Source organism: Protopterus annectens, chromosome 14.part0 (assembly GCF_019279795.1).
Source record: "Protopterus annectens isolate FY-2018-M chromosome 14.part0, PAN1.0, whole genome shotgun sequence".
Classification (NCBI taxonomy): domain Eukaryota; kingdom Metazoa; phylum Chordata; order Ceratodontiformes; family Protopteridae; genus Protopterus; species Protopterus annectens.
In genome coordinates, this window is record NC_056748.1 from 847,069,169 (window position 1) to 847,093,422 (window position 24,254).

General features: G+C 40.1%; 1 protein-coding gene across 3 annotated transcripts in view; it reads left to right on the top strand.

Annotated features, from left to right (window-relative positions):
• The window catches only part of GRID1 (glutamate ionotropic receptor delta type subunit 1), a 2,576,795-nt gene that overhangs the window by 2,515,079 nt on the left and 37,462 nt on the right, over positions 1 to 24,254 (top strand). For all 3 annotated transcript variants that reach the window (XM_044056599.1, XM_044056600.1, XM_044056598.1), the window contains exon 13: positions 12,706 to 12,946. In XM_044056599.1, coding sequence (XP_043912534.1) covers positions 12,706 to 12,946 — 241 coding nt within the window. The remainder of the gene's footprint in view (positions 1 to 12,705; positions 12,947 to 24,254) is intronic.

Sequence of the window (24,254 nt, forward strand, 5' to 3'; positions counted from 1 at the left end):
ACAGCCACCCAGATTTAGCAGGAAATGGCCCTCTAAGAATTGGTCCTTTCCAGTGTCAGACAGACCACAAAGAGGCAGATTCAGATGCCCTAGAGGCAGGCAACAGCCCCAGGGCTCATACAGGCCCAAACAATGGGGGTGCTTCTACCTCCAAAAGCGGAGAAGACAAATCACAGCCTTATAGAAAACAGTCCCAATGAATTCCCTCTGCCAATGCCAAGCACTTATTTTTTGGCAGCTCCCTTTGCACTTTTTTCACAAAACTGGCATAAGATCACCCAGGACAAATGGGTCTTAAATATAGTCTCTCAGGGTTACAGGTTCCACTTTCACACCCTTACAAAGGCAAAAGGTATGCCAGACCTGCCACGCAATCAATGGCAAGAGGCACAAAAACAAGTTTCATCCCTCATGGACATGGGGGCTATTCAGCCAGTGCCACAACAACAGCAGGGACAAGGATTTTACTCAAGACTTTTCTTAGTACCAAGAAAGGACAAAGCCTGGAGACCAATTCTGGACCTGTCTATTCTAAATACTTTTCTGGACATCCCAAAATTCAAAATGTTGACTCTACAGCAGCTTCTGCCCATGCTGGACAAGAAGGCTTGGCTTGTAACTTTGGACCTCAAAGAGGCATACCTGCAAGTCCCAATCAGATAATCTTGCAAAAGATACCTCAGATTCATAGCTGGCTCAATGCACTACCAATTCTCTGCACTGCACTTTGGCTTATCTACTGCACACAGGGTCTTCACAAAATGCCTGGCACCAGTACTTGCATTTTGCAGACAAAGAAGAATTCAGATATATCCCTACTTGGACAACTGCCTTATTCAAGCAAAAAACAAAGATATTCTACTACAGCATCTGGTGTTTGTAAAAAGATTACTAATTTGCCTAGGGTACACAGTAAATGAAAATAAATCAAAACTAGTACCCTCTCAAGAGATAATATTCCTGGGTGCAAGCTTAAATACAACTGCCCAGATGGCTTATCTCACACCAGACAAACAAAGGCATCTGACTTCTTACTTCAAAGACATGGCAACAAAGACCCAGTTATCTGCAAGAAAAATTCTGCAGGCTCTGGGCTACATGGCATCCTGCATTCTACTAATTCCATATGCAAGACTGCATATGAGGGAAACTACAATGGTATCTAAAAAGTGTTTGGACTCAACATTGCCACACCCTGGAAACAGTAATTACTCTCATTCCCTGCCTGCAACAGGAATTTCAATGGTGGGCACAGGCCTGTCACCACAAGGGACAGCCATTCACCTTACCCACTGCCAGGCAGACACTAACAACAGATGCATCAGATTATGCCTGGGGACACACATGGCAGGAAAATGTATTCAGGGCACATGGCCCACAAATCAAATGCATCGTCATAGCAATCAAAAAGAGATGCTAGCTGTACAAAATGCCCTGACAGCCTTCAAGGAACTACTTCATCCAGGACAACTACTGATAAAGATGGACAATACTACAGTCATGTGGTACATAAACAAGCAAGGGGGCACACATTCCTACCCTCTCTACAGACAAGCCATGACTTTGTGGAACACAGCATTGACTTATCAAGTACATCTGCAAGCACAATTCCTGCCAGGAAAGACAAATACTTTGGCAGATGAACTAAGCAGAAACCTCATGGATCTTCATGAGTGGAAACTAGATCCACAAATCTTCAACATGATAACAGGGAAATGGGGATGCCCATACATAGATCTATTCGCCTCCCCTCACAACTGCCAGCTACAGAGATTCTGCACTCGGACTTATCACAAGTAAGCATGGAAAGTGGACGCCCTTTCATTCAGCTGGAAAGCCCTTACAGTATATGCCTTCCCTCCTCTGCCTCTCCTCTCCAAGGTACTCCTAAAGGTCAGACAAGAGAAGCCAAAAATGATACTGATTGCCCCAGACTGGCCACATCAGCACTGGTACCCAATCCTAAAGAGCTTGTCTTAAGGCCCAGCCTGGACATTGCCTCTAATACCTCATTTGCTGACCCAACAGAATAATCAGATCCTGCACAGCCAACTCAGAACCCTAAATCTGGCTGCATGGCGGATAATGTAATCATTCAGAACACACCTCTCTCTAAAGCAGTGATGGATGTTATTTTGGAGGCAAGGAGGGCCAACACCAGAAAATCTTATGCAAAAAAATGGAAGAGATTCTGTGCTTGGAACCAAGGGCTGGGAATTGACTCGTTTGCACCAAATATTCCTCAGATTTTGCAATACCTAACTGAGATGCTGGACAAAGGCCTATCCTTCTCATCAATTAAGATACATGCGTCTGCCATTTCAGCTCATTACAATACGGACCCACATATTTTTTCTCATCCACTGCTAAGACAGATTCTCAGAGGGGCCAAAAACATAAGACCTCCAAGGAGAGCTCCAGTACCTGCATGGGACCTCAATTTTGCCTTGGAAAAACTCACACTGCCTTCTTTTGAGACAGCAAATACAGCAGAGATAAAATACTTTTCATGGAAAACCGCTCTTCTCCTAGCAATAACTTCAGCAAGAAGAGTCTCAGAGTTACAGGCACTAATGGCTGTGGAACCTTTTATTATTTTCCACCAGGACAGGGTTTCTCTAAGGACAAACCCGACATTTATGCCTAAGGTATTGTCCAGCATGGCTCTTAACCAAACCATACATGTGCCTACCTTTTATCCAAACCCACAGAATAAGGGGGAGAGACTTCTGCATTCTTTGGACATACACAGACAACTTCACTTTTACTTGGACAAGACTAAAGCCTTCAGAAAGACTGAGCAACTCTTAGTGGCATATGCTGCAGGTTTGCAAGGAAAAGCCATTTCAAAGCAGATTATTTAAAAATGGATAGGCCACTGCATTCATTTCTGCTTTTCACAACATGGCAAATCAGTGCCCAAGGGTATTAGGCCACATTCTACCAGAGCAGCAGCCACTTCAGCAGCCTTCCTCAGAGGAGTACCAACCAAGGACATTTTGGAGGCTGCAACATGGCTTCAGTGCACACTTTTACAAAGCACTACCATTTACCTCTCTACTCTAAATCCAGAGCAGGCTTTGCCACTGCAGTTCTGCAGGGCCTCATAGCCACTCCAAACTCTATTTAGGCCCAGCCACCCAACCTTAGCTTTGGGATTCTACCCAAGTGTAATGACTGCAACAGTGAAACACGATGAACATAGTACAGTTGTGTACCTACCATAAATGTAGATGTTCGAGTGTATTCACTGTTGCAGTCCAGGTTACCCTCCCACCATCCCCCTTTTTTTTTGCTGGGACTTATCTGTACCTTTCATTTCTATATAACCTATGTGGTGTATTTGCTTGTAGATGAAGGTTATGTGCATGTTTTTTTATGATCATAATATTTATAGCCTACCCTTTTGGGGGCACCTGACATCTGGGGCAAGAAAAACTGAAGAAAATGGTGTCGGCTGCATCTTTTATACCCCTGGTGCACTGACATCAGGGAAGAGGCGACAGCAACCGACGCCGGACCAGGACTTTGAAATTCAGGCTGACTGCGGGTAGCCTGCCAGCAGGATAACCCGAGTGTAATGGCTGCAACAGTGAATACACTCAAACATCTACATTTATGATAGGTACACAACTGTACTTTCTCAGCCCTCATCATACCTGTCATAGAGTATAATGCCCCCTTTGGTACGTACCTGAACAGACACATGCAGCAACTGGAATCTCCATAAACATTATTTACAAAATGAATACATAGAACGAACATAATTTAAGCTTACTGGAAATACTCATCATCCAACACCATACCATATTCATAGACAATTGTAATTACCCCACTATTAACTGTGTCTCGTATACAACACCAAACATACAGGCAGAGAGATTCCTGGATTTTGTAAACTCATACTCCCTGGACCAGTTTATCAATACACCAACCAGGGACACAGACGTACTGGATCCTGGCCTCACTAATATGGGAGAGTGCTGCATATCCCATAATAGTCTCCTTTGAAAAAAAAAATAAACCCTGAAACCACAGCTAAACCTGGAATGTTCAGGAACTACTTTAAGATTGACTTCTTACTATTAAGTGATAACCTCACAAAATCTCAAGCCACACAAACCCTGAGAACATTGCTGCCTCTGCAGAACTATTCACAGAAACCATATACAAGCATGGTAATATCTGTGTAGAGACAGTTGTACCCATCAGGAATAATTACAGAATTAACTCAAAAACTAACCATCTGGCTGAATCATAACATAAGTAGACAGTATAACAGAAAGAAGAATTTCATGGGGAAAATTATGAGGTGTAGCACCCAGCAGGATAAAAGTGATCTCATCAAACTAAACAAACAACTCAGAGGACAAATAAAGACTGCCAAAGTCAAATTTGAGGTAAATGCATCTCCAGGCCAGGGATAAACACAAGACATTCTTTAGCTATGTCTGCAACCTCAAAGGCAATGCACATTTGTGTGCAGAGGTCACTGTTAATTGACCCACCTCTACTGAGCCAGAAGATATAGCAAACTCACTGACAGTCAAATTCTGTTCTAATTTTGCCCCTAGTCCCCTCCCCCAGCTTCTCATGTGGAAATACCATCAAATATAACTCTCTCTACTGTCACTATAGAACAGTTCCCCAATGCTCTCAGTAAGGCCAAGAAAACTGCATTGATGGACCCAGACAATATCACAGGCTGCCTTCTAAATAGCATGAAACATGACCTATCAGGCCCTCTGGAATTACTGTTTAATTGAAGCATCTAAAGAGACCCTGGAAACTACATACCTATAAGTTTTCCTAGTCTCATATGCAATGCCATGGAAAAAATTATTATGGAAATTATCACTAATGACTTGGGAAACTTCCAAACATTGGACACAACCCAGTTTGGTTTTGTCAATTGCAGGTCATACCTACTGAAACTGGACTTCTTTGAGAAGGTCACAAAAGCAGTGGATGAGGACAAAATGGTCCACACTACCTACCTTGACCTGGCCATGGCAAATGACATAATACCCCACTCAGGCATTGTTGACAAACTCAACAGGGTAGATATAAACCCTTTTGTCACCTGGTGGCTCACAGACAGGATCCAGGAAGTTAGAAATGGAGAGTCCATCTCTACAAATAGACCAGTCACCAGTTGAGTGCCTCATTGATCGGTCCTGGGACCACTCCATTTCGGCATCTACTTCTTTGAAGTCAAGGCCAACAACAAGGGTCTATGTCTGACCAAATCGGCAGATGATTGCAAATTAGGAGCAGTCATAGAATCCCCCACTGACAATAATTTTCTCCAAATATGGCTGACACTGGTCCAGATATGGCTCACTGGTCCAAATAAGTAATCTTACAAGTTAGCACTAATAAACCATAAGCACTACTTACTCTTATACTCTCTATGATTACCTTGTCCCCTATTGGTCCATTTTAATTCAGTTCCCTATATTACTCTAGCATGTCCAAAGGTCAGTCAATGGTTTCCTCTCCAGTCCAGCTGGTGAATCTGGGAATTTTGAGGCAATGTTACAACTGTCTCATGTACACGGACAACCCTCTCCTCCTCCAAACAGTTTCAAATATATGTGAGAGATGCAACCATATAGCCAAACTGGAGGCTGAGCTCTCTCATCTCAAAACTAGTGTAACCAGTCAGGAGGAGAAGGTAACCTCACACAACACAATTCCAGTATCACATAGTCCCACCACAACAGCGAACCAAACACATAAAACACAAAACATACTGGAGGCTCTAAATAAAAATCTACCTAAGCAACAGAGACCTCCAAAGCAGACATCCAAGCAAACGCTACCCCAAAACAAAACACATACAACACATAGCACACAAAGTCAGTGTGCCAAGCAGTCACAGCCCTTAAGGCTGAATAACACACCTGATACCCTTGTAATAGTTGACTCTATTGTCAGACACACTGACATCCCACTCACCAGGCTGAATTAAGAGAAGGTCACAGTGAGCTGCCTGTCAGGCGCTAGGATCTGCCACATAACGCAAGCACTCAGGTCACTCCAAAGCAAATACAAATATGACTCAGTCATTGTACATGCTGGCGTGAATGACCTGAGACGTACCTCCCTCGACTACATGAAAAGAGACATAGAGGAGCTCTCTGATCATGTAGCCCAGGCCGGTATGACCCTGACCTTGAGCAGCATCTTACCCTCGCCTAGAATGATGCCACAGTATAAAGACAAAATGATCTATTTTAACAACTGGCTAAAAGTTTGGTGTCATTCAAAGGGGATCCAGTGTCTGTCAGCCTGGGATGACATGCTCGACAAGCCACGTTGCTTCACTAGGGACGGCTTGCACCTGTCACGCCTGGGCTTTCGGATATTGGCAAAGGCTCTTGCCACCCCCATAGTGACTTTTTTAGGCAAGGCTCAAAAGTCAAACCCACCTCCATAGACAGCAAAAGGAACAAGAAACTAAGGGTAATGCTGCTAAACGCCAGAAGTCTTAACCTCAAGATGCATGCAGTCGAAGCTCTCCTCAGTATGGAGAACATCGATATCTGTGCAGTGACAGAAACCTAGTTCAAGGCTCCAGAGAGTACCCCTGCACTACCAGGTTATACCTCATATCATGCTTTTCAGCCCCAAAACCCGGACCGAACCACAAAAGGAGGGGGAGTTTCCATATTTATCAAGGATATCCACACCTCCAGGTTAGTGGCAGTGCACAAAGTATCGGAGACCATCCATGTGCAACTGACTAGTGGGCATCCTACAGACCACCCTCTCAAAGTCACTCGGCTTTCCTGAAAACATTGGAGAACACTAAGATCTCTCCGAACACCATTATATTGGGCGACTTCAACTACCCAAACATAGACTGGGAGCATTACTCAAGCCCCAGCACCTTAGCCCAAAGATTCCTGGAATTTATAAACTCATATGCTATGGAACAACTAGTCACCACTCCCACAAGAGGGGAAAACATACTAGACCTGATCATTACCAACATGGGGACTCTGTGCTCCATACCAGAAGTATATCCCTCATTGGTAAGATCAGACCATAAATTAATTTCACTGGATATCCACATCCCGACCCCACCCCCAGCCCAGAAAACCACAGTGGAAAACTTCTCAAAAGCGAACTTCACACTTCTCAAAACTGAAGTGGATTCCTTCAAGGCCCCAGGGCCAGTGGAAACTACGGCCCAAACTGCAGAATCCTATATAAATACATTCTACAGACATCTCCAGGAATGCATGGATCATGCTATCCCAAACAAAATGAAGACCCAATCATCCAAAGGCAGGCATCCAGTCTGGTGGACCCCAGCTTTAAATAAACTGTACAACAGAAGGCGGAAGCTGCTACATGATAGAGCAAAATCCCTAAAAGTACTAGCAAAAAATTACGATCCCTCATAAAATCCTCCAAGGCAAGCTTCGAGAGAAAAATTGCACAGGACACTAAAGACAATCATAAGGCTTTTTTCAGTTATGTTAGGAACCTGGGATGCAACTCCCAGACTTGTTCTGAGTTGATTCTAAACAACAAAAAATACACTGAACCCACAGACATCGCCAATATCCTGGCAGACAGGTTCAGTGCAAACTTCTCCCCCGCCTGCCCCCCAAAAGAGCTAGTATCTATCCTGGCAGAGTGCAGCTTCCCAAACATCTCTGATGCTCAGGTGAAGGCCACCCTCTCCAAAGCAAAAAACACTGCTTCCATGGGACCAGATGGCATCCCGGGTTGCGTCCTACATGAACTCCAAGAAGAACTAATCCCTCAAGTAAAACTGTTGTACAGTCTCAGCCTCACTACAGGATATGTGCCCAAAGAATGGCGTACAGCAACAGTAGTCCCACTCCACAAAGATGGCGCCTCTGCAGACCCTGGAAACTATCGCCCCATAAGCCTGACTAGCTTAGTATGCAAGGCTATGGAGAGGATCATCATGGAACTCATAAACAAAGACATTGGGGACCTACAGACACTAGATCCTACCCAATTTGGCTTTGTCAAGGGCAGATCCTGCCTTTTGAACCTGGTTGACTTCTTCAAAACAGTCACCAAGGCCATAGATGAAGGGAAGGTAGTCCACACAGCCTATCTGGACCTCACAGAGGCATTTGACACAATACCCCACTCGGGCATCATAGATAAGCTATCCAGCCTAAATATAAACCCCTATGTCACAAGATGGGTCGCAAACTGGCACAAAGACAGAACCCACAGAGTCAGAGTTGCTGGAGCCATGTCAGACTCGAAACTGGTCACAAGTGGCATCCCACAAGGTTCTGTCCTGGGACCTCTCTTGTTCGGTATTTACTTTTCTGAGGTACAGGCCAATGTGGGAGGACTATGGCTCACCAAGTTCACAGATGACTGCAAACTGGATGCCATAATCGACTCTCCAGCTGACACAAACATCCTTCAAAAAAGTCTTGCAGAGACGGATAACTGGTGCCAGAGCCATGGTCTAAAGCTAAATGCCAAAAAGTGTATAGTCATACCCTTTGGCAAAAACAATGTGCCCACAAATTACCACATAGGTGGTAACCCATTAAGTACAGAGAAAGTAATTAGGGATCTGGGGACCCAAGTTGATAGCAATCTCTCCTTTGACAACCACATTGCCAAAGTGGTTAGAAAGACCTTCTACATAGCCCACCTCATCATGAAAGGATTCACATCTAAATCAAGAGAGGTAATCGTGCCCCTTTATTCATCCCTCATCAGGCCCATCATAGAATACAATGTCCCCTTTGGGATGTACCTTACCCGACACCTGCAGCAATTGGAAAGACCCCAAAAGTACCTCACCAGGAGGATCACGGGACTCAAACAGATGCCATATGTTGCTCGGTTAAAAAAACTCCAGCTCTACTCAGTTGCATACCTCCTACTTTGAGGCGATCTATGCCTGACATATAAAGCTATGTCCAACCCAGAATTAAAGGACATGCTCCACCTTAGTAAATCTAAATCCCTTAGAGCCACGCACTCGAGGGACTTGAACCTCAGCGCAGAAATAAATAGAACATGCTGGAGGGACAGATTCATAACCCAGAGGCTCCCTTCGCTCTGGAATAGAATTCCAATTCATATTAGGCAGAGCACCTCACTGACTGTCTTCAAGAAGAATCTTGATGAGTGGATGGGGGATCGTAGATTTGTCCCGGGGATCACTTCCGTGTCACTATTAGACAGAGGCACAGTAAACTAAACTTTAAAAAGGGCACAGTATACTCAAATCAAGGGGTGGCGTAAGCCAAACACAATCGAGCTAGGCTTATAAATGCCCCAGGGCAGATAGCCTAGTATGAACCTATGAACCTACGACACAGACAAAAAAATTTTGTGAGAGCCATGAACTAAAACTAAATGCCAAAAAATGCATAATAGTATCTTTCAGGAAGACATACACATCTGGTAACTATCATATTGGCATCATATCCCCCAAGAGTCTACAGTAGTGAGGAAATTAACAATTGAAACCTCCACAGAGGTTCCTCAGTAAAGGAATACAGTGCATAAGTAACATGTCCTGTGCAGATAACCTCAAAGCCCTATCCCTGTATTCCTTCTCCTCCTGACTGTTGAGAGGAGATCTATGCCTGGCATACAAGGCATTGAAAGACCCAACCCTGATGGATCTTTGCATATCAACAAAACTAACAGCACCAGAATTGCCCATTCTAAGGACTTACATCTATCTGTATTATAAATAGGACCTGTAGTTGGATTTGCCTTCAATTGACTGACTAACGCAAGTGTCAATGTCCTGAAGGTTTACCTTTATAATGCCGATCCTGATATGGGCGACTCGACTTGCATGAAGGCCGAAATGCGATCATCACCAAAGTCGACTTCCGAATGTGCGAATGGCAAAGCCTCGCCCCTTTTTGACCCATGGTAGCATGGGTGTGCAGGTGTTGTGTGGCCGGTAATGCCGAATGTCGAATGTTTTTCGACATTTAAAAATTTTCACGGTTTCGGTTCGTGCAAAACGCGTCGAAGAAGTGGCCGTTTGACAAAGTGCAATCGCCTATTTAAAGGTAAACCGTCCTGAAGGTAAACCACTGTACATCAAAAATGGAAACTCACATTCCTAATACAAACATGCCAATGTTGCTTCCCAGTGCATGCAAATAGTACATAAAAGAACAAAATGTAAACAACATCCTACCATGTGGGAATCTGTGACCCGCCACAACCCCTGCTACTTAATATATACTAATTCCAAAACTGCACAGTCCATATGGAAAGAGAATATTCCTCTACCAAGAGATAGTTGATCTCATGCACCTGTTAACTATCTGTATAGCTGACCAAATGAAATCAATTAAACTGATGTTATGTAAGAGTGGTACAGGATATGTACAAGGGTAGTGTGACAGTGGTAAGATCTGCAGTGGGAGTGACAGATGTGTTCAAGGTGGAGGTGGGATTACATCAAAGATCAGCTCTGAGCCCTTTCTTATTTGCAGTGGTGATGGACAGGTTGATAGGTGAGATCAGACAGGAGTCCCCGTGGACTATGATGTTTGCAGATGACATTGTGATCTGTAGTGAGAGTAGGGAACAGGTTGAGAAGACCCTGGAGAGGTGGAGATATACTCTAGAGAGGAGAGGAATGAAGGTCAGCAGGACTAAGACAGAATATATGTGTGTGAATGAGAGGGAGGATAGAGGAATGGAGAGGATGCAGGGAGTAGAGTTGGCAAAGATGGATGAGTTTAAATACTTGGGATCAACAGTTCAGAGTAATGGTGAGTGTGGAAGAGAGGTGAAGAAGAGAGTACAGGCAGGGTGGAGTGCATGGAGAAGAGTGTCAGGAGTGATCTGTGACAGACGAGTACCAGTAAGAGTGAAAGGGAAGGTCTACAAGAGGGTAGTGAGACCAGCTATGTTATATGGGTTGGAGACGGTGGCGTTGACAAAAAGGCATGAGTCAGAGCTGGATGTGGCAGAATTAAAGATGTTAAGATTTGCACTGGGTGTGATGAGGGTAGACAGGATTACAAATAAGTATATTAGAGAATCAGCCCAGGTTGGATGGTTTGGAGACAAAGCAAGAGAGGCAACATTGCGTTGGTTTGGACATGTGCTGAGAATGGATGCTGTGCATACTGGGAAAAGGATGCTAAGGATGAAACTGCCAGGAAAGAGGAAAAGAGGAAGGCCTAAGGTAAGGTTTATGGATGTGGTGAGAGAGGACATGCAGGTGATTGGTGTCACAGAGCAAGATGCAGAGGACAGGAAGAAATGGAAACAGATGATTCACTGTGGTGACCCCTAATGGGAATAGCCGAACGAAAAAGAAGAAGAAACTGATGCTGGCCAGACTCCCTGTCAAACAAACCATTAGAACCTTGATAGAGAGACAGGTATCTATCCCAGAGACTACTCCTTCTCTTGAATAAGCTCCAGATCGGTATGAAACAGAGTTCCTCCCCAACACAATTTAAGTGTAACTTGGGCAGTTTGATGGGGAACAGGAAATTAATTTCTGGTGTGGTACCTGTTTCTTTAATGGATACAGGTAGCTTGTAAATGTTACACCTCCCAAGTCCCTGCTTCCATTTATCAAGGGTAGCAGAACTTGTCAGAGATTTGGGATGCATGGCTAGGCCTAAATGTTGTTTAGTTAACCAGACGTATCACTGTACTGATAGAGCTCTGATTCCTCTTGGCTTAAAAAGGCCCCAGTGGTTATTAGCCTAGTGCACACCTATGAAATTTTGGTTTGGCAAAAATCGAACTTCTGTAGCAGAAAATGCAGTGGTATTAGCAATGAGTGAGATATTAATGGACTACAGTAAGTCAAAGAAAAAACAAGAGCTGGGTTGAATTATAATTTAGTAGAAAGATGAAAACGTTTTAGATTAAATATAATTATTTCCTTGATTGTCATAGTGGTGCAGTTTTAACATTGCTGAATCACAGCTCATGGTCCTCCAGTTCCCCCTGGCTAGATTAATTTTTTTGAAGAGTCTGTATGTCCTTGCTAAGGCCAGATGGGGTTTGCCTTAAGCTTTGGTTTCCTCACACATTCAAAAGGTATGCTGTTAGGTGATTTGTTGTTTCTTTACATTGCCCTTAAATATATATATGCAGAGTGTGTGTGTGTGTGTGTGTGTGTGTGTGTGTGTGTGTGTGTGTGTGTGTGTGTGTGTGTGTGTGCGTGTGCGTGTGTGTGCGTGTGTGTGTGTGTGTGTGTGTGTGTGTGTGTGCGTGTGCGTGTGCGTGCATGTGCGTGTGTGTGCGTGTGTGTGTGTGTGTGTGTGTGTGTGTGTGTTTATGGCTTCACTCATCTTCCATTGAACTGGCATCCCTCCCGGGAGTGGTTACCTGCCTTACACCATCTGAGTGCTGGGACTGGCTTCATCTTCTCCATGATCTTGTGAAGGATAATGAAGGTAGTGAAGAGTGAATGGATGAATTAAAGTTCATTGAGACTACGGATTATTGGTGGATTAATCAGTTTGCTTTTTTTTTTTTGTTTGTTTCATATAAGTCATATCAAATCTGTTATTCTTGCTTGTTACAGAATGTGTTTCCTTTCAAATTGATTTGAATAAATGTAAAATTTGTATTTTTGTACTTTTACTTCAACTGTAGTCTGATATTTTGTTCAATTAATTTATAGCAGACTATGTACCATATTGATATATGATTAGCTGTTGTTTATCATTGTCATCTTTCTAGGATTCTAGAGTTGCAAGAAAGTGGAGACCTTGATGTCCTCAAGCAGAAATGGTGGCCAAGGATGGGTCGTTGTGATCTTGACAGTCACGCAAATGCTCAGCCAGATGGGAGAGCATTAAAACTTCACAGCTTCACTGGAGTGTTCTGCATTCTAGCAGCAGGTCTTCTGCTTGCTTGTCTGGTGGCAGCAATGGAAATCTGGTGGAATAGTAACAGATGTCAACAAGAAGCACCTAAAGAGGTTTTGTGCTCTTAAATAATTCATAGAGAATTAGTTATAGTACATTAGAACTATGAACTCGCCCTAATGTGGGAACACAAAGTGCCTTTCTTTAAGTTATGTTTTGTTGTACTAAACATTGCAACAGTCTACACTGCTAGTCAAAGTGTAGCTATTTGAAAGTCGCTAATAATAATACTAAAATTAGAACAGTGCCTCATTTTTTTATTTTCATTAACTGCATTGCTTTCATTTTCAGTGTTCACTCCAAAATCAAACTGATTACTAACTTCTGAGCTGCCACACCATTGCTGTTTATGTATGTAGAAACGTTAACAATTTTAACACTTTTGGAACACATTTTGTGATTAAACTGTAAATGCACATCAGGCTGTGGTAAGGATCTCCTGTGAGAAATTTGTAAAGGAAAAACAGTACAGTCAGGAGAGTTTAATTTTATTTATTATTACCGTAGTGTGCCTTTCACAAGAAAGTGGTCAGCAGACAGCACTTCCTCCCTTAGTGTCTCATTTTTTATATTCAGATAGAATTCTAAACAAAATGTATTCCCCAAAATGTATATCAAATGTGCTTTGGTCATTTCAAGAACCACAGCTTTAAGGTGGGATGGCTTTAAATGCTCTGCTACTGAGAAATGTTAGACTGAAATTTTTTTGGGGTGGGCCACTATGTCATAAAGACTGCAGTCTTTGTAACCATTAGTAAAGTAGCAATCGTTGGCCTTTTGTTCCAAGTTATCAGGAAGTATAAGATTGCATATTGAAATTCATTGTCTCCTTATACCAATGTCATTATCTGATATGAAACTTACCGATCAGAAAATCTGAGATCATACAAATTAAATACTTATATTCTGAAACACTGCTTGGAATTCTCAAGGATTATCATAGATGGCTCTGATTGGGCAACGCAGTATTTCTTAATATTAAATTGCAATGATTTGCAATTCAGTGACATGCTAAAACCATAAACATGTTCCTGAAATGAACACTGTGCTGTTAAACCTTGTCCTAGTAATATTTCACTTTACAAAGCCATGAAACACGGTTGCACAGGCACCGTACACATGCACACATGTGAGCACACACACGTACACAGAGCTGCAAACATGCCCCTATAGACACAACACACTCACACACATGGATGTCTTTGCAGAACTTACCCACAGTCACACTGACAATCCAAATCCTTTTGTTGAAGTGAATGGATTTATGCTGTCAAAAGTCATTACACACTTTTATCCATTTTGAAATATAATGGCAGAACTATTTTCGTAATGAATCTCCCAAGCTATTGGGAGCACATGGTTAATTAGCATTATAGAATTATTTATTTTTATTTATTTATTTTATTTAACATTTGTTTACCAGGAATGTCCGACTTGGAATGACGCCAATTTTCAACGGAGGCCTGGGGAGAAATGCTCCAGACACATGTCTTTCTAACATGGGTGGAAACCAGAGCACCCGGAGGAAGCCCACAAGAATGCAGGGAGGACATGCAGACTCCATACAGAAAGTACCCCAGCTGAGAACTGAACCAGAGAATGTCTTGTTGTAAGGCAACAATGCAACTGCTGCACCACTGGGCTGTCCCATATATGCCAACAAACTACTGCATTTGCATGCATCTTAACCAATAAATCCATTGAAATACAGGCCAGTTCCTTCCTGCTGTATAGGGCTACAGCAATTTCTAAATCATTTGGGAGTAATGTATTGCAGAAACCTGAAAATGAATGATGGCCACAGTAAATTAAGCATTTCTGAATGCCAGGGATTGATTTTTGATGCATTTTAACCAATATTAAGTTGGAAAAATACAACTCTATTAATTGGTAAGAAATATTATAACTTATTGTCTCAAAAGCTAGTATGCATGCTCACAAAGCAGGCATTTGATCAGGGATGTTAGACTGTAATAAGTCAATTTCTGAAAAGCAAATAGCACTGCATTTATATTTGATTTTTCAATTTCTTCTTTTGTCCCATTTTTGCTATATCAATGTAGTTATTTTAAATATAGCTTTAGGTTATCTGCTTGGTAATTTAAATAGACTTAGATGTATATGACAGTGATATGTACTTGACAATGTCAGTGGCACAATGAGCAGTGCACTTACCTTAGTGTGGAAAGTTGTATGTTCTATTCTCACACTAGGTAGATCAATTTCTGACAAGGGGATGTTACACTCTTGAGTGTGTCATCCTTTGGATGAGATGTTAAGACATGGTCCCATCTGCTTGAGTTGGTGGATGTAAAAGATCCCATGACACCCGTTGAAAAGAGCAGGGATTGGGATTCTTTATTGAACCATCCTTCAATACAAAAACTCCCATTCCCATATTTTTATTTTCAACATATTATTCATACACAAAACATACCACTACTTATTAAATATCTTAATACATAGAAAACTTCCCATATGTATACTATGCAATAAATTATATTTTATCTTTAAAAAAATATTTTATCTTATCTAAAGTCTTCTTGTCATTCCAGTTTGTGTTAAATAGCAACTTTTTTTATTGTAGCCTGACAAATTTTATATAAACATGCATATTTTTCAAAGGCACCCAAACAAATATTAGCTAACTTTATATTTGCAATCCATTTCCATCTTATTTTTTTCCATAGCCCCTTAACCCTCACACATTCTAAAAATACATGTTGTGTTGATTCTAATTCTTCACATTCTAAAACAACTTCTATGTTCTAATGCTTTTTATTCCATTTCTGTTTTTACCAATACTTTTTGATCATTAACCTTCATAAAAAAGTCTGACCTTCTTCCCATTCTTTAAATCTTTTTCTACCCTTGTTTAACGGCCTCTTTCACTTCTTTAAATTTCCCCAAGGATATACGTAAAATATTTATCCCATTGTATCCTCATGCTATGTTTCCCTATCTTCTACCAAATTTATATATATATATATTTTCTAACTCATTACTTCCTATTTCATTCCCTAACTTCTCCTTTTAATATAATTATTTTTTCTCTTATTTCCTTTTAATTCATCCCAAAATTTGTTATACTTGACCTCTCTCAATTTACTTACTATTTATTTTCTTATTCTTTCACTCATAATGTTATATATAGTTGAAGAAGCCAAAAATACATTACAATTTTTTAACCTAACCCCCCCCCCCCCTTTCAAGACTATTGTGTATAACACCTTTCTTAACTGGTCTCAAACCTGAACTGCAGATAGACATAAAAAAACTTAACTATTTCTTTATCCCTTTCTTCTGTACATATCATCACTGACCCTAAACAGCAAAACTTCCCTAAAACATAACCATTTAAAAAATATACTTTCTTTTTCAAACAAATTAAATTATTTCCATAGAATTAAAGTCTTTTTAATTTCCTCCAGTAGCTACCACCACTAGATCATTGTATAATAACATCCAAAATGTTTGTTTTATTAAAATAAACACCTCCTTTCTTTAGCATTTCCCCAATGAAAGTAAATGATGTGGGAAGAAATAGCCAGGGAATTGTTATGGCTAGTCTTGTATAGGCCCTAGGGCTGATAGCCTAGTACCAACCTATGAACCTATGAACCTATGAACCCTTAACTTTCTTCTTTATTAATTTTAAAACCTATCTCTTCTAATATTTTTCATCAGTTTCTATCATCTCTATCAACCACTTTATATTTTTGCAATCAATACTGCATCAGCATATACCATAATTAATAGTATCTCAATATCATCTTCATACAAGCATTATGCATCATTCATTTTCAGTTTTGTTAGAAATATTCATATATACTGTATACAATGGTCTTGAACCAGGTCTTTGTGATGAAGCATATATCAGTGCATTCCAAGCTAAACAGTGGTTGTAGGGCTCAACATTAAGCAACGGTACCTTTGTTAGTTGGATTTTGTTATGTTAGGTCAGAATCTTTTGAAGGCTGACATTGCCTAAAAAAGAAACCCAATCATCCATACATTATCATATGCTGATCTCTTGAAGGCCACACCCTAATGCTTCTACTGTGTCATTTTGCTTGGACTGATATTATGATAAATCATTTATGCTGGCTTAAAGCAGTTTGCCAAGCCACCTAGTTTGTTATTCCTGTGGTTTCTATCTGAAACTACTTTTTTAATTGAAATGTGAAATTAAGCAGCAAATAGATTTTTTTCAGGCAGGCTAATGCCAAGCTGTTTGACCGTCTTTAGGTATTTGGTCTTGTATCTCATGCAACTGTAATAAAATTATTCAGTATTGATTAAGGGTAATATGAATACTTAATCAGCAAAGAAAAGAGAAGATCTGGCATGTCTGAGGCAATCATTTGCAACATTTAACATGTAGAGCACAAAGCTGTACTCATTCATAAATATCAAACAGAATTGGTGTAAATGCTGGAAAGTTCCAGTGAAGATCTCTCCAAAAACTCTCTAATAAAAAAGCATCAAATGAGTGCTAGAAGCTTCAAGGCAAACTAATGCTTCATAAGTAATCAAAGAAAGCATTTTGATCCTAATTGGACTTGATTGTAAATGACAGTATACAAACTATCTGTAATTATACCAACCAAGGAAAGTGCACAAAATCACCACAACTGATGCCTTAATAGTTTTGTAACGGCTTTAAAATTCACAGTATCATTAATTCCTGGTGAGGTTAGTGCATCATGTTTGACTTGCTATTCATATTCTTTTAACTCAAGACTGCGGTTCCATTGCTTTGTTGATAGGTGTTATCCTCCAGAATGGTCATGAAAAAGCCTAATTCAGTAACCACACAGAGATGTACTAAATACGAGTTGCATGCTTCGACATAACACTACTAACACTTATTCAATTAAAGACAAGAGGAACAAGATTTCCTCTATGATTTTACCTTTTACTGTAGATTTCTATAAGGTTAAGAGCATTATAAAGTGGACTGTTTTAAGTAGCAATAATACTCTGGAAACATTTTGGTTATAAACTATTTTTCACACATATATGAAACTAGAATGTAAGAGCTTTCCTTTGGGGAATTGCTTTGCATTTAGAAAGAATTCTAATGCTAATATGTACATGAACGAATGATGCTTTTGCAATCAATGTCATTTATTGATGCAACAAATTAATTTGTTATTATTAAAGCATACAATTTTAGACTTTTTGGTTATTTTTATTGTCTGTCAAGAAATGCTATTTTATGTTATCTTGCCTTCTACATTAGCAGGACTACATTCAGACTACAAATGATAATTTACAGACATAACTGGTCAGTGCAGCTAGAGGAATCAAACAGTGCACTATCCAGACATGCTGAAAAATATCCTGGTTATAAAGTAATTTTTTTCTGTTGTAGACTGTTTGACATTTGATGCAGGGTGGGGTAAATCAAAATACTTGGCCTTCAATGAACATAAATGACAACTCAAACTTGATGCGTGCATCTCTGCAGGTATTGATGAGGTGGTGAACGTTAAAGCTATTTTGAAAATCAAGCCAGTAAGACATTAATTACATTGATATTCTACATTGTCATTGCCTGTCTGTATAGCATGATACACAGCTATACATTTTCATATGTTGTCCAGTTACAATGAAAGTGCTTACTATGATTATTAATAAAGCATTGGCCTGCATTTCAGCTTCCAGCATTATTTTTTTTCATGAAATACTTCATAAACATGTATATCATGGTTATTACACACTTGAAGCACTCTTGAACATGAATAGTTACTGCATGTCACTTGACAAATGTATAAAAAGCATATACAGATTGTGAGTCATTATTATAAGTGATAGCTGCACATAAATATATGTATACTGCACAAAATAGCCTAGCAAGGAAAATGGCTATAAAGAGTATTTTGGATATCGCTTACCACAACTGCATTTGGTTGTCACCATGGCCTACTAATTTAAAACACCTTAAATACCCTTAAGTGTGCTGCCACCCCAGCGACCTGATATTATGGGGGATCTCAGGCTGTAGACGAGACTCTCAGGAGATCTTACCTTATGGCAAGATGTAGCTGTGGCCGACTGTGACAGTGCAGTGCACTGCCAAACTTGATTACCCTTTTCAGAAGGAGGAAGGGGAGAAATTTGCAAGATCAATGTAGATCTTTATTAAGTGAGACCCCATGGATGGCATTTTATAAATCTAATATGATAGACTTAACTTTAGTAAAATAATGAGGCTATTTGCACCAGGCTCTTTTCCTAAAAATTGATTTCCAGACGTCATATATCTTGTGCATGGGTAGTCCATATTGACAGTATAGAGTCCAGGACTTATGAATCTTAGTTGCTGTGGATTGTTTTAATGGGATATAATTATATTCAACCTTTGAGACTATTATGATTTTGCATGATTGCTTGTTTGTGAGTAAATCTTCAGTCTTTGGATTAAAACAGTCATATCCCAACTGTATTAGGTTTGTGAGCATAAAGGGTTAGTACAGATAAAAATAACTTTAGGTAGCAGATCTAGGAGAATCTCTTTCTATCTCTCTCTCCCTGTGAGAATAATAAAGATGCCCTGTTGAAGTTTTAAGTAGTTTATTCAGTTAAGTAGATAGATGGATGATTGTTATTGTTCTAATTCATTACATTCAGCAGGTTATCTATTATAGGCAGTTACAGACAATGGTGGTGGGGGGGTCCAGGGGAGCTGACTAAAGGAAAATAATGGGATACAGAAAAGCGAGGACTCAATCCCACAGCGTAGAGATCAGTCCCCTATCGGAATATTCCGGAAATACTCATGAGGGTGTACTAGCTCTACAACCTGTGGAACCTCATTCTTAGTAAAAAAAGGTTTTTATGTTTATTTTTAACAAACAAAGCATGATGACATAGCATGCGCTACCACTATAGAAATGTATTTAAGAAAACATTTTCACCTGAGCTTCATCGGGCCCATCTAATAGAGTGGTTTGCAGAATGGTTTACACTTTGATCACAGGAAATGTCTGCTTTTGTGAGGCTATCAGTACGACTTTATTAGCCTGTTTTTATATCACATGTAATATGAGAGGCTGCATTTGCCTTTGTGGGGCTCATATTCTTTGAAGCAAATTATGAATGTTTTATTACAGACCTTTTTCCAGTCTGACTTGTGCATATCAATGCTTGTGTCTTATGTAATATGAGAGGCTGTGCCCACTTTATGGGGCTCATATCTGCTGAAATACATTATGAAAGATGAATGTTCTCTTGTTTGGCAAAAAGGTTAACAGTGCCTGCTTGTAAGAGGTTCATATACATAATTAATGTGACCAGTCCCCATTCTTCTTTCTGATGATGACAGACGTTTTTAAATGCAGGGGAGGTAGTCACTTAGAGCTAAAGGTGGGCAAGCCTGGGATTTTTGAAGAAGAGCCGGGTCCGAGCAAAGCCAAGGGACTGGCTTGGCTCTTATAGCTCACTAAGAGCCGAGCTAGGTCAAGCAATATGACCAGTTAAAAAAATAATCATGCCTGAAAGTTCAAAGCAAATTATTTAATTAAAAAAAAAAAAAAAATATATATATATATATATATATATATATATATATATATATATAGTCAAATAGACACTGGCATGGCCACCATTCACTGAAATGAATGAATGCTGATGGTATGCTGATCACACTACCTAACAGCTTACACCCAGCCACCCCCCTCACCATGCCCAAGCTAAAGGTCTGCTGACAATGAAAAATAGGAAAAATTATAATGAGCAGAGCACAGAAGTACAGCACTTTGTATGCAGGAATAGGAATGTTATCCTATTCAGTGAAAAGAAATTCATTTTTTTGTCTTACGGTTTAATGATCATTTATTGCACAGTAGCTTCACCACACTTTCCAAGAAATGGACAAACAAACCCAAAATGAAAACTAGATACACTACCTAAAGATGCCCTTTACCTAAATGGAGCAACAAAAGCCTTGTGAAATGCTGGATGATGTTAGTTTTATGTAAGAAAGAATACATCAGTCTCCATAAGGCAGCCCCACAATAACAGTAAAAAATAAACAGTATACCTAATAACTTAAATATTTGGGTACAAAATAAATATACTGTCCCAGTGGACTGTACCCTTTCTGAAAAGGTACACCACCTCTGACTGTGAAGTTGCTTCAAAACTTAATAATAATAGCAAACTTTGCTCTTTGATAGTACTGCCCTCCAACAAACAATACCAACCACAAATATATTTTCCTCTCGTGTATTTATGCCCCCAAAATTATAGCCCCATTCTGTACAATAATTTCTCACTGAGGAAAGAATGAAAATGTAAGAACTACGGGACCATTTTGCTGTTTCAGCTTGTGATTGGTAAACATATACACTGCCGTCAGCAAGTCAGAACCCATTTTTTTTTGCTAGCAGTGCTCTTTCATGTACATGATGCCTCCACACCCCTTCCCTAAAAAAGCAGCCCAGTTCTATGCACATCTCTGACATTCGATGATGAAGAAAGAAAAAAGAAACAACTACTACAATAATGTAATTTCAACACGTTGCTCAAACACAAATACCCCCAAACATACAGTGTGCACCTCTCAGAGATTCACAGCACTGAGCTAAAATCAGGGACAATTGAGAGACTGGGGCTGACCTCAGTAAAATCAAAGAAACACAAGAATTCTGCTAATAACGTCCTTAATATTGATAGTGCTTTCCAAGCTCTTTCTCTCAATGAAACAGGGTTTTCTGTCTCTGTGGAAGAATGTAAACACTCTGGAATAAAGGAAATAATGCACCCTCATCCTGAAAATGAGCTGCAAATCTTTTTTTAAACAAGAATTGTTCAGCTACAATATCTTGCAATAGTTCTCTCCCATGAAAATGTTTAAATCTTCTCCCTTTTCACCATTGTGGCATGTGGCATCACCTTCTCTGATATTCCTGCCAACCACGATGCTTTGATATGCAGACTGGATCTACTAGAAAGCATTCTCAGCCTGCAGGTCTGATTTTAATCAACAGTTCAACAGTCAGTAGTTACTCAAAAAAAAAAAACTTGCAATTGTGGCTTAGCTCTTTCTCAGCTCTTTCACTTGCTGATTCAAGAGCCAGAGCCAAGCGTATAGTCAGGCTCAAGCCAAGCTCCATTCAGCTCTGGCTTGCCCACCTCTACTTAGAGCTACAGTAGGTAAACTCCCAATTTTTGAAAAATACTTGCATCCAGTGAAATAGCTTACAATGGAAATAAGTCACTGTGCTCATTTTTACAGACCTCTTGGATGTAAACAAGTAGGGATAAAAGTAAAGTTTGAGACAACTCATCCTTTCTCTGTGGCACAAGTTTTTAAGTGTAGTGAGCTTAGAGGTAAAGTGCATCTGATGCATCTACTTAAATGATACTTTGACCCAGGAAAAGGGTTGATACTAAAGACCCCAGACTGGAACACTATAGAACTACACTCTGAGACCAGGGGCATGCAGCCTCTCACTGTACATACCCAGCAGCAACCAGGTATAGATAATCTAGCCTCTTGGCCTGCATTTAACAACATTTCTGTAATTTGCAGCACAGTGAAAAGGTTCCCTACTAAGTAAGTGAACGCATAATATAAAATAACAACAGAGAAGTGTGCCAAACGGTAGTACCATAAACCAAAAAAACAAATGCACACTGGAGTCCAATACCAAACAAAATGGCCAAACAATAAAGCCCGAGGGGTCCTCTCTTTATTCAACTTCCTTAATGCAACAAAATTTGCATGTAAACGCTGTATTCATTTTGGTGCGTTAAGGAAGTTGAATAAAGAGAGGACCCCTCGGGCTTTATTGTGTGGCCGTTTTGTTTGGTATTGGACTCCGGTGTGCATTTGTGTTTTTTTGTTTTTGAATGCTTAATATAGCAAATGCTGCTTAATCAACAGCTAAATATCGAAACGGCAAAATCCAGAAGACACAGAACAGCGATTTTTTTCCCAGGGAAAAAAATCACTGGGCCATTTTTGGGACTTTGCCATTTCCTCCACTGTGCTGCGATCTCAGAGTTGGTATATTTAAGTAGGGGGTGGGGGGGCACAGACCCCACATCAGGGGGCATGGTGGGTGAAGTCCCCCACTTTATTTTGTGTTTTTTTTTTTTTTTTGCGGACCAGCGATTTTTAACCCTCGGAAAAAAATGCTGTTCCGTTTGTTCGGAATTTTGTTTTCATTTTTTTTGGGGTCGATTATACAGCGTTTGCTGTTATAATATAGACCCGAGTGAAAATTATTATAACAGGGCACCACTATCACAGTTTGCCTATGCTCAAAAAGATCTGAGATAATCAGTTTTATTAAAGGTTTTGTATACTGTACACTTTAGCACTTGGTGGATTTTTATTCCATGGGCACAAAAAGCCTATACAGAATGTTCTGAGGTCTCAAACTTTTCTTACATTTTTCTTCCTACTTTTGCATATCCATGAGTATGTGCACTGTGATTAGTTTCTGTAAAACAGTAAAATGTTTTACTGGATGTAAAGTGTCTTAGTTAAATAGTTAAAATGATTTTATTTTGACTAATCCCTTATACTCTGTTTCCTGTTAGTCCTGTCATCCTCTGAGTCACAGAAGGGATACCAGACCTGACTCGAGCTTTCTGGATTACATCTCTTAACTGTATTAAGTTTGAGTTGGAGGTTTATATTTACAAAGGTAGGTGTGCTGTTACAATATCATCTTTTCCCGAGGGCATCTCCAGATATTGTAGTAGCTACAGTAATTAAGTTAGCTCTCTGTTCAATGTATTAACAGAATCATCTCTCAAGTGAGTCTAACTGAGAAGCTCAACATTTTGCATGACATTTTATGGTGTCTTTTATTGGAACTTTTACTGTTCTAACAACCACCACATGATCCTTACTTTTCTAAAATCACAAGTTTGAATCTGAAATTTGTTATCACACTGCCTCTATCAATTTTTGAGATCTTTGTTCATTTTTGCCTCATACTTCATTTCTGTTTACATCTTTGTGTTAAATGTCATTTGTTTCAGACTTGTTAAACGCTGAAGGGAATTGTCTGTGATCAGGAGCTCTTATTGGCAATTTGTTTTTTTTTTTTTATTTCCGTTGAGGATTCTGACTGCAGCATCTAATAAATGCAGTAGGCTGAAAATCCAAAAGAGGTACAGATTGAAAGCTGGGTAGCTTGCTTCCCCTTGGCTGACTTAGAGAGTAAGGTCCTGAATGGTCACTGAGATGTGCTGGTGGATTTTGCTATCTTAATGAGGAACCTAGGGAGCCTGCAGTTCAGGGAACACTAGTAGCTGGGTCAGGTACCCAATCAATTTGCCACGGAACATTACATTCTTATCATAGACCTATCAACACATCAAGCTCCTTGTTGTTGC